General features: G+C 41.8%; 1 protein-coding gene across 1 annotated transcript in view; it reads right to left on the minus strand.

Annotated features, from left to right (window-relative positions):
- LOC145397255 (uncharacterized) overlaps positions 1–14,007 on the minus strand; it is a gene marked incomplete at its 5' end in the record, with an annotated part of 71,092 nt that overhangs the window by 48,032 nt on the left and 9,053 nt on the right. The window contains 7 exons of the mRNA XM_080270452.1: positions 925–1,024; positions 1,543–1,723; positions 2,869–3,086; positions 6,193–6,247; positions 7,165–7,301; positions 7,505–7,651; positions 11,989–12,289. Of these exons, the coding sequence (XP_080126578.1) occupies positions 925–1,024; positions 1,543–1,723; positions 2,869–3,086; positions 6,193–6,247; positions 7,165–7,301; positions 7,505–7,651; positions 11,989–12,289 (1,139 nt within the window). The remainder of the gene's footprint in view (positions 1–924; positions 1,025–1,542; positions 1,724–2,868; positions 3,087–6,192; positions 6,248–7,164; positions 7,302–7,504; positions 7,652–11,988; positions 12,290–14,007) is intronic.

Below are 14,007 nucleotides of genomic sequence, written 5' to 3' on the forward strand. Positions count from 1 at the left end.
TTCAAAATGCTCGGAAGCCTGAGGAACAGTGAAATATATTCTCAGAAAATAAGTTAATGCTTATAAAACATAAATCGAGGACAGACAGACAAGCCCGCGTATTCTGTCGCTTATTTTTTGAACAGTTGTAGGGATAAATTGTGCTCTGCATACTACATTTTATAATGGACTCGGCAGCGACGAAGAGAATTATTACAACAATATCTCATCACATTAATTCTTTCACTTAACTTGGTCCAGATTTTCATCCTTTGTACCCGTCTTCACGCACCTCGGCCCATATTCTCGTTGATTATAGAAGCACCTTAACACATATACCTATGCAATTTTTGTTTCTTCCTCCTTAATATCCTCCTCTGTCATAATAATCCAAATACCATCATACTCAGCATTAAAAGCACACACACTGATATTAAGCAGCTGTAAAAAAAAAAAAAAAATAACTAAGGCGGAGGTGCTGCAGAGCATCATAAATATGGAATATACTAACTCCAATCTCTCAAGTCCCTCCCCTTTCTTGAAGTCGTGGCCCCATCCCTGCTAGCCCACTCTCCAAACGGTGGGTGAGAGGGGGCGGGGCTTATGAGACCAGTTTATTGGTGGCGCGTGTAGTATTTCACATAACTCAGTGACGGAAACAAATACTGCTATGGCTCATCATTCTTTCTACTGCATTTCTTCGTTATTAGTATCATTTTCCAGTGTTCACCTAATGTTTGCACCTCAGTATTCAAGACTGTGAAATGGCAGTTTTAGGCCAGGTTAAAATAAAATGAGCATACCCAACACCAACTTACCATCTTTGTTCATCTTATTCTAGAGTTCATATATTTTTTTACACCTCAGCATTCAAGACAGAGAGATGGTAGTTTTAGGCCAGTTCGATTACACAGTATACCCTACACAGTCTAACCATCCACTTACCTTTTGCTAAGTGCTGGAACAAGAGGACTGTCCTTCTGGCCTACCATGGACAGCATCACGGGCAGGAACCTCTCCCTCGACATGTAAAAGTCGCATCTCCCTAGAGAACGATGACAATATTATTACTGTTTCATTCTAACTTGGCCCAGATTTTCGTCCATTTGTTGCATATTTCACGTAACTTAATGGCAGAGAAAGATAATACCAGTACTCAACATTCTTTGCATATCATTTGTTTGACCGGCATCATACTGTGTTGCTAATCTGTTGTTATAACTCTGCATTCGAGATAGAAAGATGGCAATTTTAGGGCAAGTTAGAGGAAAATTAATCTTTTAATCTTAACTTGGTCTAGATTTTCGTCCTCTTGTAATTCTTTTCACGCAGCTCACTGGCAGAAAAAGACAGTGCTGCGGCTTGCGTTTTAGTGTTAATCTATTGTTAACTCATCATTTAAGATGGAGATATGATAATTTTGAGCCAAATTATGGTAAACGGGTTATAGGATCTCATACTCCGCAAAGGCTTATTTTCCACACTAGTATATCCTCCACCCCCCCCAAGTACCAATCTCTCTCTCTCTCTCTCTCTCTCTCTCTCTCTCTCTCTCTCTCTCACCTGTAATGGAGAAGTCTTGATCGATCATCATAAGCAGGATCAAATCGAGATCCACAAGAACATGGTGTCCGGGTCGAACCATTGTGCTGATCACGTTGAAGAATTCCGCTATTGTGTGATGTCTGACCTTCCCAGCCTCCTCTGCCTCCCGCACCTCTCGATATATCCCGGATCCCACTGACTGGGGGAGGTAGGAAGGAGAGTTCATCTTCATCATCATCATCATCATCTGAATTCTACTCAAGCAAAAGATGAAGGATTTCTGAACAATGAAAAAACAGTGTAAGAAAGATCTGAGGTCAAAGCTGTTCACTTGTAGTAGTGCACAATTAAGGTGTGTTCTGCCAGGTCACACTGGCGGGGTAATGACACCAGTTATCAGACTCGCAAACAGGAATTTTCTTGCACTCTTTTCCAAAGCAAAATTTTGCTTTGCGTTTGGAAGCGCAAAAATGGCATTATGTTGATTTTTCTTAAAGTTTCTAGGTGATTTAATTAAACTCAGATGCCACTTTTGTACCATCCTACTTTATAGCTGTTCTTACGTAACCCCAGTCTATCTGGCCGAACAGACCCAGTAACACCAGGCAAGCAATTGTCCATACAGGGCCGTCCTGTGCTGTACACCGATATTACCTTGCGACAGAGAGCGCCTCGCCACATCAAGGCGTAGGTAAGAGACAGAGGTTTGGTTCCTGGATAGATGCTGCATTTGCATCTCTCCATTCTGTTAACAAGGGCATCAAATTAGGCTCATAATCACCCCATAATTTGGTTATATGCTTACCACCTAATGCTGTCAGTGATTTCCTGGGTTACAGGAAACATTAGGCTTACCCCTCAGTGCAGAGTTGCCTGAGGTAGAAAGAAGATTGGTAAAAAGTGGCAGAAAAGATGGGAGAAATAGAAAGGGAGGAAGGTAGAAAGAGAAAGGGGATGATAAAGATGAAGGAAGGAGCAGGCAGCACTGCATCAAGTGAGTGGATGATGATCATCACCACCTCCCATCATTCTTTTGAGCAGTTACATTAAGTCAAGGTAGCTGGCAACACATCAGTTTCTGCCTCTAGACACTGCGGTCAACAGTTCCCGTATATAATCATTGGGTGATTAATAAAATGGTAAAAAACTGAAATATATTTAACAGACCTGCAGAAGGACCCTGAAATAATTGGCAATGTAGAGAACAATGCTCGAAAGACTTAAGGAGTGCTGAGCATGAAATAATTATCAGTAAAAGGGACATTTTAGCAAGAACTTAGGTCACATTTGTTTGCGTGCAGACATAACGTTACAAAAAACTGAGACAAGGTGGAAGTTGCTCACCCTGTAGTACTGTACATTAGGGGTGTTGGTTTGCCAGACCATAGTGACGTGAGGGTCGTCCAGCACGTGTCTGAGGCTCTGATATGGCTGCTGGATGTGCCGCACTGCTAACACTGACATTAGGTTCCCAGCGTAGCTCCTTATTACCACCACAGCTGCCAACATCCACCCAGCCAGTCCTATTCGTCTCCACCACCGCCAGCCACTTAGCACGATGTCTGAATATACACATATCATCACCCTCATTATCATCACAGCAATAATAATCATCACCATTATCATGGCAGCAATAATCATCATCATCATTATCAGCAGAGTAATAATAATCATCATCATTACTATGATGAGAGAGGGTAATGTTTGGAAACTCCCTTTACTGTTGTTTGCAGATGATACCGTACTCTTAAGAGACGACGAAGGGGAACTGCAATGTTTTGTGAATGAGTTTGAAAGTGTGTGTAAGGAACAGAATCTAATGGTGAATTCAAGGAGATGTAAAGTTATTGTCTTTGAGAGAAATGAAGTCACTGGATGTACTGTGATGTTGGATGATGAGGAAATGGAAAATGTAAGTGCATTTAAGTAGCTGGGTAGTGTGATGAGATTGGGTGAAAGTTTGGAGGGTGAAGTACTTGAAAGGGTACAACAAGGAAGAAACGTTGCTGGTTCTTTGAAAGCAATGATAACAGGGAAGTGAACATGGAAGTAAAAAAGTCGCTGTATGACAGTATTGCGATACCAACACTAACGTATGAAAGTGAAGCTTGGACCTTATTGGAAGGACACAAGTCAAGAGTTAGAGCAGTGGAAATGAGTTATTTGAGAGGAGCATTTGGAGTTACATAGAGAGACAGACTGACAAATGAGAAAGTGAAGGAGCTTTGTGGTGTGGAAGAGGATGTGATAGAAAGCGTTAGGAGAAATACATTAAGGTAGTTTGGCTATGTGGAGAGGATGTAGAGCGAGAGACTGACGAGAAGAATGTATGTGAGTGAGGTGTGGGGGGTGAGAGGGAGAGGGAGGCCAAGGATGAGATGAAGGGATGGAGTGGAGAGACATATGAAAGAGGGTGTGTGTGAACTGGGAGCAGGGCAGTGAAATGGCGGAGGGCCGGGCGACATGAAGGCGATTTGTTTATGGCCACACTTTAAGCTCCGTTCACACAAGACGTTTTTAAACACGGCGTCCACCGCCAGGAAAACGCGGCGGTTGTACACACGGAGCGTTTTCAACCGTGGCGTTTAACGCGTGTTAGAATCCGAAGCTCCCCCCGTACGGGTGTCAGTGTCAGCATAGATGTTGAAGAAGCGGTATGTGTTTGGGTGATATATCGCCGCTGCAAGCGACGCAGGCAGCGACAGAGAAGATATTGGGTTCACCCAGTTTTACATGATAGACTAACCCATGCCATGTTTACAACATTGTACCCCAAGTTGCGACAAGATGAACCCAAATTTTTCAATTATTTAAGAATATCGATAAAATCGTCTGACGATTTGCTCGCACTAATACAAGAAGACATTTCTTCAACAAACACTATGATGAGGGATTCTGTTAGCCCAGAAGAAAAACTTGTTATAACATTAAGGTGAGTCCTTTATTGTTGTATACATAATAGTGACTCATTCCATTGTTGTTCAAATCAAATCCACACCTGTCACACGTCAGTCACCTGTCAAACCTGCCATTCATCTGTCACACACCTGTCATTCACCTGTCAAACCTGCCATTCACCTTTCAAACCTGCCATTTACCTGTCACACCTGTCATTCACCTGTCAAACCTGCCATTCACCTGTCACACCTACCATTCACCTTTCAAACCTGCCATTCACCTGTCACCTGTCATTCATCTTTCTAACCTGCCATTCACCTGCCATACACCTGTCAAACCTGCCATTCACCTGTCATACACCTGGCAATCCTGTCATTCACCTGTCACACCTGTCAAAAATATCAAGCAATTTCAAAATGTGTAAACTACTAAATTTCTGAAAACTGTTATTCGGCATTTTTAGGTACTTGGCCACGGATTGTTCTATTGCTGATTTGCATTATGGATAGCGGCTCGGGAATTCAACTATCTCAAGCATATTGCAGCAAGTGTGTGCAGTAATCTGGGGAAGATTGAAGACGATGTACATGCCAGGAATGACGAAACAGAAGTGGGAGGAAGTCGCATGGGATCTGAGAAATATGCAAATTTTCCTAATTGCATAGGTGCAATCGATGGGAAACACATAAGATTAGTACAACCTGCAGATACAAGATCTCTTTATTATAATTATAAGAACTTCTTTTCAACTGTGCTGCCAGCTATACGTGATGCCAATTATTCATATATTTACGTGGATATTGGTGCATATGGAAAAAGCCGTGTTTCAGCAGGTTTCCATAATTCCTTGCCGTACAATAAGCTTGTGGAAAATACACTGGATAAACCAGATGCAAAACCTGTTTCTTGTACCGACACAACATGTTTACCTCATATAATTGTTGGTGATGAGGCATTTGGAATTATGGCAAACATTATGAGACGCTTCAGTGGAAGACATCTGACATACCAGGGTAAAATGTTCAATTATAGATTGTCAAGAGCACGTCGGTATATTGAATGTACACCTTTGGTATACTGGCTAATAAGTGGCATATAATACATAGGCCTCTCAATGTTAACATTAATTTTGCTGAAAATATAATCAAGGGCATGTTGCATATTGCATAATTATGTAAGAACATGAGATGGTTATAGGTTTGAAGATGCACTTTTTGAAGCACCATTGGTAGGCCTGCCTGAAGGAAATGTACCAAGAGAAAGTATGTAGACCATCTCTGCTAGAGATAAATATGCAGATTACTTTCTTAATGGAGGTAGAGTCGAATGGTAGGATAAGATGATTTAGTGTGGAGATAGTTGAGATAGAAAAACATAAAGTGTTGTTCAGTTCACTCACCCACATTGTTTTTATTCCTGAGTTTTGAGATAGGAAAAAATAAAGTTTTCAGTTCACTCACCCAGATTGTCTTTTTCCTGTGTATCTCCAGAATTGCAGAAAAATTCCACTAGTTCCACCCAACACCTTTTCTTTACGCCTCTGTCTTTATTCTCTGATGATTTCATGTCCCAAATGGCTGGACGTTTTTCAACCCCGTTAATGAGTAAGTCAGTATCAAAAAGGTCATCCTCCACATCTGTCATCCCGCGCTCAACTGCGCAGAGTCACTCACGCATTCAAATGTCAACTCCACGTGGACTGCCTACTTGGGTCGCCATGGCAATGCGCGATCACTCTTCTCATTGGCTAGCGTCGCAAGTCACACTAACCAATAAGGCACGACATAAACATCGAAACGCGGCGTTTCCCGCCACATGTGTCCGTCTCCAAGCAAACACGCGTACCTCAAACCGCTGAACAAAAGTGTGGTCTTGTGTGTAGTAGGAAGGGAAATGTCGGATCGTGCGTTTGAACCAGCAGTTGAGAAAAACGTGCGGTAGCGTGTGTACAGTCCAATACACTACCATTGTCTTTGCTAAGGCACGTTAGGAAATGCGCGTTTGAAAACGACCTGTGTGAACAGTGCCTTACAGGATTAAGGCATTGGCAGTAGATAGATAGATGGATCATTACCATCATCATCACAGTAATAATTATCATCATCACCATCTATACCATCACAGCAATAATCATCATCATTATCTTAACCATATGATGTCAGCATGGGGAAATAATAAGTTTATATATATTTTTTCTTTAATAACCTTAGGTTTACAAAGTAAATAACATGTTAGGTAATAAAAACCTCCATTTACTTTTTTTTGCTTAATGGCCATCACCTAGCATGAGGGACATTAGGCCAAACATTTCAGTCACACGATGATAAAACAACTCATTTCCACACCACATGAGACAGCTGATCTAAGGGGCCAAGCGTGAAGGGAACATACAATAGAATGTTCTCAGATCGGCTAGATGCACCTCCTCCCCCCTGACGAAACAACACTGGTTGGATCGCCTCACCCTGGTTGGCAGCTCAGAGCAGATTGTAGAGGTTGGAGTCGAGAGTAGCTCCGAGCTGGTACAACCAGGTGTGGGAGTTGGGGGTCAGTAGGAAGATATGGCTAGCCAATCCTTATGGTTCGTGATGGGAGGGCGAGATAGGGTGCCTTCCACTGCCAAAGGAGGAGAGGATTCAATGACCCCTTCCTCGGCCAAGGAGCCGGCCGATGCATCCTCGGCCATGGAGTGGTGTCGGAGGAGTCCTGCCCCTCCTCAGTCTCTGATGGTAGATGATGTACCTTGGCCATGGTCTGAGCCATGTTCATTTCCAGAGCCGGGTCGGTGATTGGGGTGACAGTCTGCCTGTTGAGAGGGCATCCAGCTGTAACATTGTCCGCGGTGTTGTGTGGGGGGCAGCAGGTCGCAGCTGCCTGGCCTGGTGCTCACATCAGTGAGGAACTGAATGTAAATAGCGGGTGAAGCACTCGGGGATGACAAGGCAGGGCAGCTCGTTCTCCTGAAAGATCTTGTGCAGGAGACATGCAAAGCCCCCTTGTCATCCCCTGAAAAAGCCTTCGGGGAAGACTGATACGATAATTGTGATGCACATTGGAATTATTGTATCAGTCTCCCCAGCACTCCCAGGATCCCGAGGCCGGTGCCCCTGGGCCATGGGACGTTGCCGTGCATGGGAAGAACCCTGCACGGCCACACCCCCTAGCCCGGTGAAGTCCCGAGCCTCAGGACACTTAGGAGTCCTGATAGAAAATGACTTTCTCGCCATCCCTGAGGGGGTGCTGAAGGTGCTACGGATTCGGTTTAACTATCGCATCGTGGTGCAAGAAGATGTCAACACCAGTATCCTTGTGCTTGATTAATCCGTATCCCGCCCATACATTAAACCACACCACGACACCTTCGATCTTCTGTGCCACGGGGGATGGTCTGCTATCAGCTCCCCTCAACGAGTCGCAGGCAGTAGCAGTGATGCGTTCGTCATGGAGGCTGCTCTTGATCTCTTTCCTCTCCCCATTTACATTTTATAATGGATTTTTTGGTGGTCAGTAGCACTGACCACCTGATATGTACATGATGTAATCATGCAATTTCAATTTGTTCCTGACCTCTTATTGTAAATAGTATTAGGAAAATTATAACATAATTCGTTCACAACAACCACTGTGCAACGTAATATACCATCACTCTTTATAAATACTTTCCATAGATAAAAGTATACACTCACCTGGTCCCAAATGTATTTGTGGATTAAATTCCCAGTGGTTAGCTACACTGCCCACCCATATTTTTTCTCTCAGTAACATATTAGTAAGCATATTTTAGCATTAGCTGTATCTAAAACCCTGCCATGAATGTCCTCACATGGACTTCATTTTTTCCCATTGGACAACTAGAATGCCTTTCAAGCAAAGGCAATAGAGAGAGGGAAAAAAGAACATTCCTCACCTTGTGTTATATGACTTCTACATTGTAAAAAGTGCTCTGGAATGCATGGTCGTGACGTTTCCTATGGTGAATGCAATGCAGAGACATAGAAAATGTAAATGAGCAGACTCAAATATTTCAGAGGGCTGAACCCATTAACAAAAAGGAAGTGGTTACCTGAGCTGACCCCTTGGTATTAAAGCATTAATCACCACAGTAATAACTAGAAAGCACTCAGAAAGCGCATACCTTCACCAGTGCCATTAACCCGCCCCGTCCCGTTGACGTATGGGTACGTTGCAACATTTTGCATTTGTCAGTCCCGGCGACGTACTGGTACGTCGTGCAATTGCAAGGTCCCTAATTTGCACAATTTTCAATTTTTGCGTGTGATTTTTCGTACATATACACGGGACACCTTTCTCTATTCCTCTACAAGATGCCAAGCAGGGACAATGCCTTACACCGCATAACCTCCTCCCTCCCCCCCTCATGCCATTGTCTCGGCAATTCACCTGTTACCAGTGACCTGGCCAGTAAAGATATTCAGGGTCAGAGTGATTCCCCAATCGATGACAATGTGGAGGACAAAGTTTACATAGCATTAGAAGAAGAAACAGTCAGAAATAATGATCAGGTAATGTGGCAAAAAAAGGTCAGGTATGGTGATTAGTTAGTGAGTGAAACAATGCTTATAATGCCTATATTACTGCTTGAAAACCAATATACTCTCATACTACATATAAATTCGTACCAAGTAAATAAATAAATACCGTTTATGAGTTGTGTGAAATAGGTACCCTCCCATAGAACTCGTTTTCTTTGGTGCCAGCATGTTAGAAAAGCCAGTCAGGTAAGGAGGAACTCCTACCTGGATCGAGTATTTTAAACCTCAGGTGAGCGATTTCTCTATGAATTTTCGATGTTTCTCACCAAAAGCGGAGGTTTTAGCCAAAAAAAAAAAAAAAAAAAATTTGAAAATACCTCGGGATTGGGGGATGTCGGAGGTGCGGAAAACCTCGGGACGTCACAGGTTAAAAAGGATCTGGATCCGGATCCGTGGATATAGGGTCCGGAACTGGACCCGGATCTGCCCCCAAACTTAATCAATTCTTTCTTGGTCTAAGTCCCATCTTTCTACAGAATTTCATTGAAATTCATTTGAGAACTTTTGGAAAAATTGTGCTGGATACTCCGGATCTGGATCCCCACCAAAAATGTAATCACATTTTTTTCTTGGCCCATGGCCCACCCTTCCACAAAATTACGTCAAAATCAGATCATAACTTCTTTGAGTAATCCTGGATCCAAATCCGTGGATATAAGATCCGGATCCGGATCCACCCCCAAATTTAAGCAATTCTTTCTTGGTCCATGCCCCACCATTCCACAAAATTTAATTGAAATTCATTGAGAACTTTTGGAGATACTGTGTGGGATACCTCGGATCAGGATCAGGATCCCGCCCAAAATTTAACCATTTTTTTTCCTTGGCCCATGGCCCACCCTTCCACAAAATATCATCAAAATCCACTCATAACTTTTTGAGTAACCCTGCTAATAGACAAACAAACACACCAATGCAGGGTTAACATAATTATTATCACTATTAATACCATCGCAGTAATAATAAAAATCATCACCATTAGCATAACAAATAATCATTATCATCATTCCCATCTTCACCATCATTATATTCATCCATAACCTCATCCTGAAACAAATACTATGACACCAGCCACTATAACAGTCACAATCATTATCATCATTCCCATCATCACCCTTGGTATAATTATCCCTAACCTCGAAGTGTTTATCCAAAAACAAATAGTATAAAAAGTCACAACAACAGTCACCTGCTGAGGCTTTGACACACCCATCTTCTGATTTGTACCGAGGCCTTGATGTAGATTAAAAAGATGTGAAGCTGCCATATACTGACATTTCCTTTCTGATCCTGACATCCTGACACCTTAAAGTGGGTGAAGCAGTGAATATTAATTTATGTGGCCAAATCAGTTGAGAAATAGATGCAGAATGGTAAATTGCAATAGACAATAAGGTCAGTTACTCTCATCTAAAAGCGATGCCTCGATGTCACCTCGCCACTGCCACTGCAATAGGTCAGGATGTGAGAATCCAAAAGGAAGCGTCACAGTATTGATGGTGTCATATTATAGACCTGCAGAGGGCAGTTGGCATCGAGTCCTCTCAGTGGTATTTTACTGACTTAGTAGAGAATTGCAATTTTTCATTCGAGTTTAGAATACTTCTGTTTTTTTTCTTATATATATATTTTTTTTTATCGATGCAGAAGGAACATTGTTATGTTTAGTCCCTCAAAAATCCTATTTCCTCATCTCTCAACTCTGTACTTATCTTACATGTGATAATCCTCATACCTTCAACAGCACACTTATCTTCAGCTTCTTTGTATATTCTTAGCGTCATCTTTTCTTCTGACTTATCTTGCAAGGATCACATTACTTCTTTTGTAGAAGCAGCTTCGCAAAAGTTAGGTGTGCGGCGCCGACTCCGTGAATTCTGTAGCCTCATGCAGTTGTTGACTCCGTACAAGTCTTTGTTCATTGATGTATGCAGTACTGTTCTAGTGTGTGTGTGTGTGTGTGTGTGTGTGTTGGGGTGGGGGACTAACTGCATGACTATTCTAGTCACTGTTCTTTTGAACTTTTTGCGTGTATTCCTCTCCCGTCTAACTCTCTAATGCAAGAGTCTGTTGGCATCTTAGTCCTTCATGTACGCAACTGGTCAGTTTTGGAACTGTTTTCCTCAATCTCTTCACACTTCCTGTGGTATCCACTCTTTTTATGTATGTGTCCAGCCATCGTTAGATGAAGCAATCTTAAATTTGGCTTTCATGCTCAATTTCATTCGAAAACAACGAGTTTTGCAGGCCTTGGATTCTTTCTTTTCGGCGAAAAAAATAATCCAACTCATATTTTTTTTTTCTGACTGCAAAAAGGAAGAGGTAGCCTGCAACAGAATGTCCAGTAAGCACTGGCGTGTATGTTGGGAGTAATGTTACACTACAATTGTACTATTTTCAAGCACAGCATCTTATACGCAAGAGTAACAAAGGGTATTTGCTGTGATCTTTCCTAACCTGACATATGGCATGGAGGGAACAAAAACATCCTCCCTTTCTTCAGGTTCGCAGTTCTAGTGGCAGTTTCATGGTCAGTTTGGAATCCTTATGCCAGCTTTCTCCATCCCTGCTCTTGGGTTGTGTACACTGAGAAAGTAGGTAAAGTGCATGACCAAGGGAACAGGTTGTGGAAAAATATGGTAGCCACTCTACACATTTAGGGGCTAACTTCGTTGTAACAAATCATGATAGGTGTATCCTCCTGCCAACATTACTTATTCCCGTTCTCGGTGTGCTGGTAGAAGGAGAGGAGATAACGGAAGCAGGGAACAGCTAGGAAAAATATAAGTGACTACTCTATCAACAACTTGTGTTACAATTCCTTTTTTATCATTTACCATGTTGAAGTAGTACTTGAGCCATAGTAAAGGTATTCTCTGGCCTGCTTTCTTCACCCCTGTTTTCAATGTTTTGTTAGCAGGAAAGAAGATAAAAGACCATAGAAATAGTCAAAAAGGAGTTAACAGTGGCTAATCTATTGCTTATTTTTTTGTGTTGCTGTATAATTACTTACCCTGTTGAAGCAGCACGCGGAGCATAGTAAAAGTATCCTCTGGCCAGCTTTCGCCACATTGGTTCTCGGTGTGTTGGCAGCAGGAGAGAAGGTACATAAGAATAGGAAGAGCCAAGAGGGAGATGATGATAGCGAGCAACACCATAGGCTGAAGAGGTAGGAAAAAACTCCAGGGATTGACTTCAGTTCTGCCTCTTCCCCCCAGGATCATGATGTACTGGACCAGCATGGGGTGGGTGAAGTCTATTACTTCGGACCGACTCTCTGACATGATGAAGAGCCCGATAGAGAAATCGGCCTCCTAGATGTCACCAGTGAAAAAATAAGAATGATTAAAGATAACAACAACAACAACAACAACAACAACAACAACAATAATAATAATAATAATAATATATGATGATTTTGGTGGTAGGTGGAGGCGCTCACCATCCACTCACTCGATGTAATGCTGCTGTCGGGTGTCCGCCCTTTCCTCTCCTCCATCCCTCTTTCCTTCCATCCTCTGCTGTCTTTCTTTCCTTCATTCTTTCCTTGTCCTTCTAGCTACGGGTGACTTTACACTCCCTATTCTGTCTTTCTTTCCTTCATTCTTTCCTCTTCCTTCTGCCTGTGGGTGACTCTACACTGAGTGACAAGCCAAATGGTTTCCTGTACACCAGGAAACCATTTACTACGCTAGGTGGTAACCATATAACCAAATTTTGGCGCCTGATGGTTTAGTGGGTAATTACTGCGCTCCAATCGGATTGAGCCAGTGAAGGTTTATATCCAAGGGAGGGTTGAGGTTGATTGCTCATGTAATGCCACTCTGGGATGAGTGAGGCTGGTCACTCTCATCTTAAATGCCGAGACCAACTGCCTAGCCCCGGGCTTCTACGCACCTCATGGGGCAATGTAGGATTGGATGATGGATGGATGGATGGAATAAATGGTGATTTTATATATATATATATATATATATATATATATATATATATATATATATATAAATATAGAGCGCTCATAAAAAAAAAAAAAAAGGAAAAGAGAGCAAAAACAAAGATGAAACTAAACGAGCTGAATTGAATAAGCTTATCAACAAGAGAGAAAGAGAAGAAAAAAGAAAGAGAAACGTGTATCAGATCAAAGAAACCATCAAAAAAGGAAAAAGTCTGAAACATGTCCAAAGTAAAATGGCACTAGGAAAGCAACAAATTATATCACTGAAAGACAATAACGGTGAAGTCATGAAATGCAGAGATATGATGAAGAGAGTTGAAGAATTTTACAAAGAACTGTATGCAACAAAGACAGTAGTACCAATATCAAACTTTTCAGTTGACACAAGTGAAATACGTGAGGTAACACCAGACGAAGTAAATATATCTCTTAGAAATATGAAATGAGGGAAGACTCTGGGAGAAGATGGAATAGTAGCAGATTTACTCTTGGATGCAGGAGCAGAAGTACAAAACAGGGTCGCCCAGTTATTTACTCAATGTATAAAAAGGAGAAAATCCTCGAAACGTGGTGTAATGCAATAATTATTTTACTTTACAAAAAACGGCTCAAAAGATCTTAGTAACTATCGACCTATTAACTTACTGTCCGTCATTTACAAACTTTTCACTTAAGTCCTTACGAACAGAATAACAACAAATCTAGAAGAAAACCAACCTCATGAACAGCCATGATTCCGAAGCGGGTATTCGACTACTGAACATCTACACACAATGAATAAGCTAATTGGTAAAAATAAACAATATAATAAACCACTGTCCTTAGGTTTTGTTGATTACGAAAAGGCTTTCAACTCAGTAGAGCAATAACAATTATAAATTCAGTGCGAGAACAAGGAGTAAATGAGAACATTGTAACACTGCTCGAAAACGTATGTATAGAGGGAATTGCAACAGTTAAATGACATAAAGACTCGAAAAAAAAAAAAGATTGAGAAGAGCGTGCGTCAGGGAGATACAATTTCACCAAACTTATTTACAGCATGCCTAGAAAGTATTTTCAGGAAGCAAAACTGGG

Source organism: Coenobita brevimanus, chromosome 40 (assembly GCF_032717465.1).
Source record: "Coenobita brevimanus isolate Jiangsu-jjx chromosome 40, ASM3271746v2, whole genome shotgun sequence".
Taxonomy (NCBI): Eukaryota; Metazoa; Arthropoda; class Malacostraca; order Decapoda; family Coenobitidae; genus Coenobita; species Coenobita brevimanus.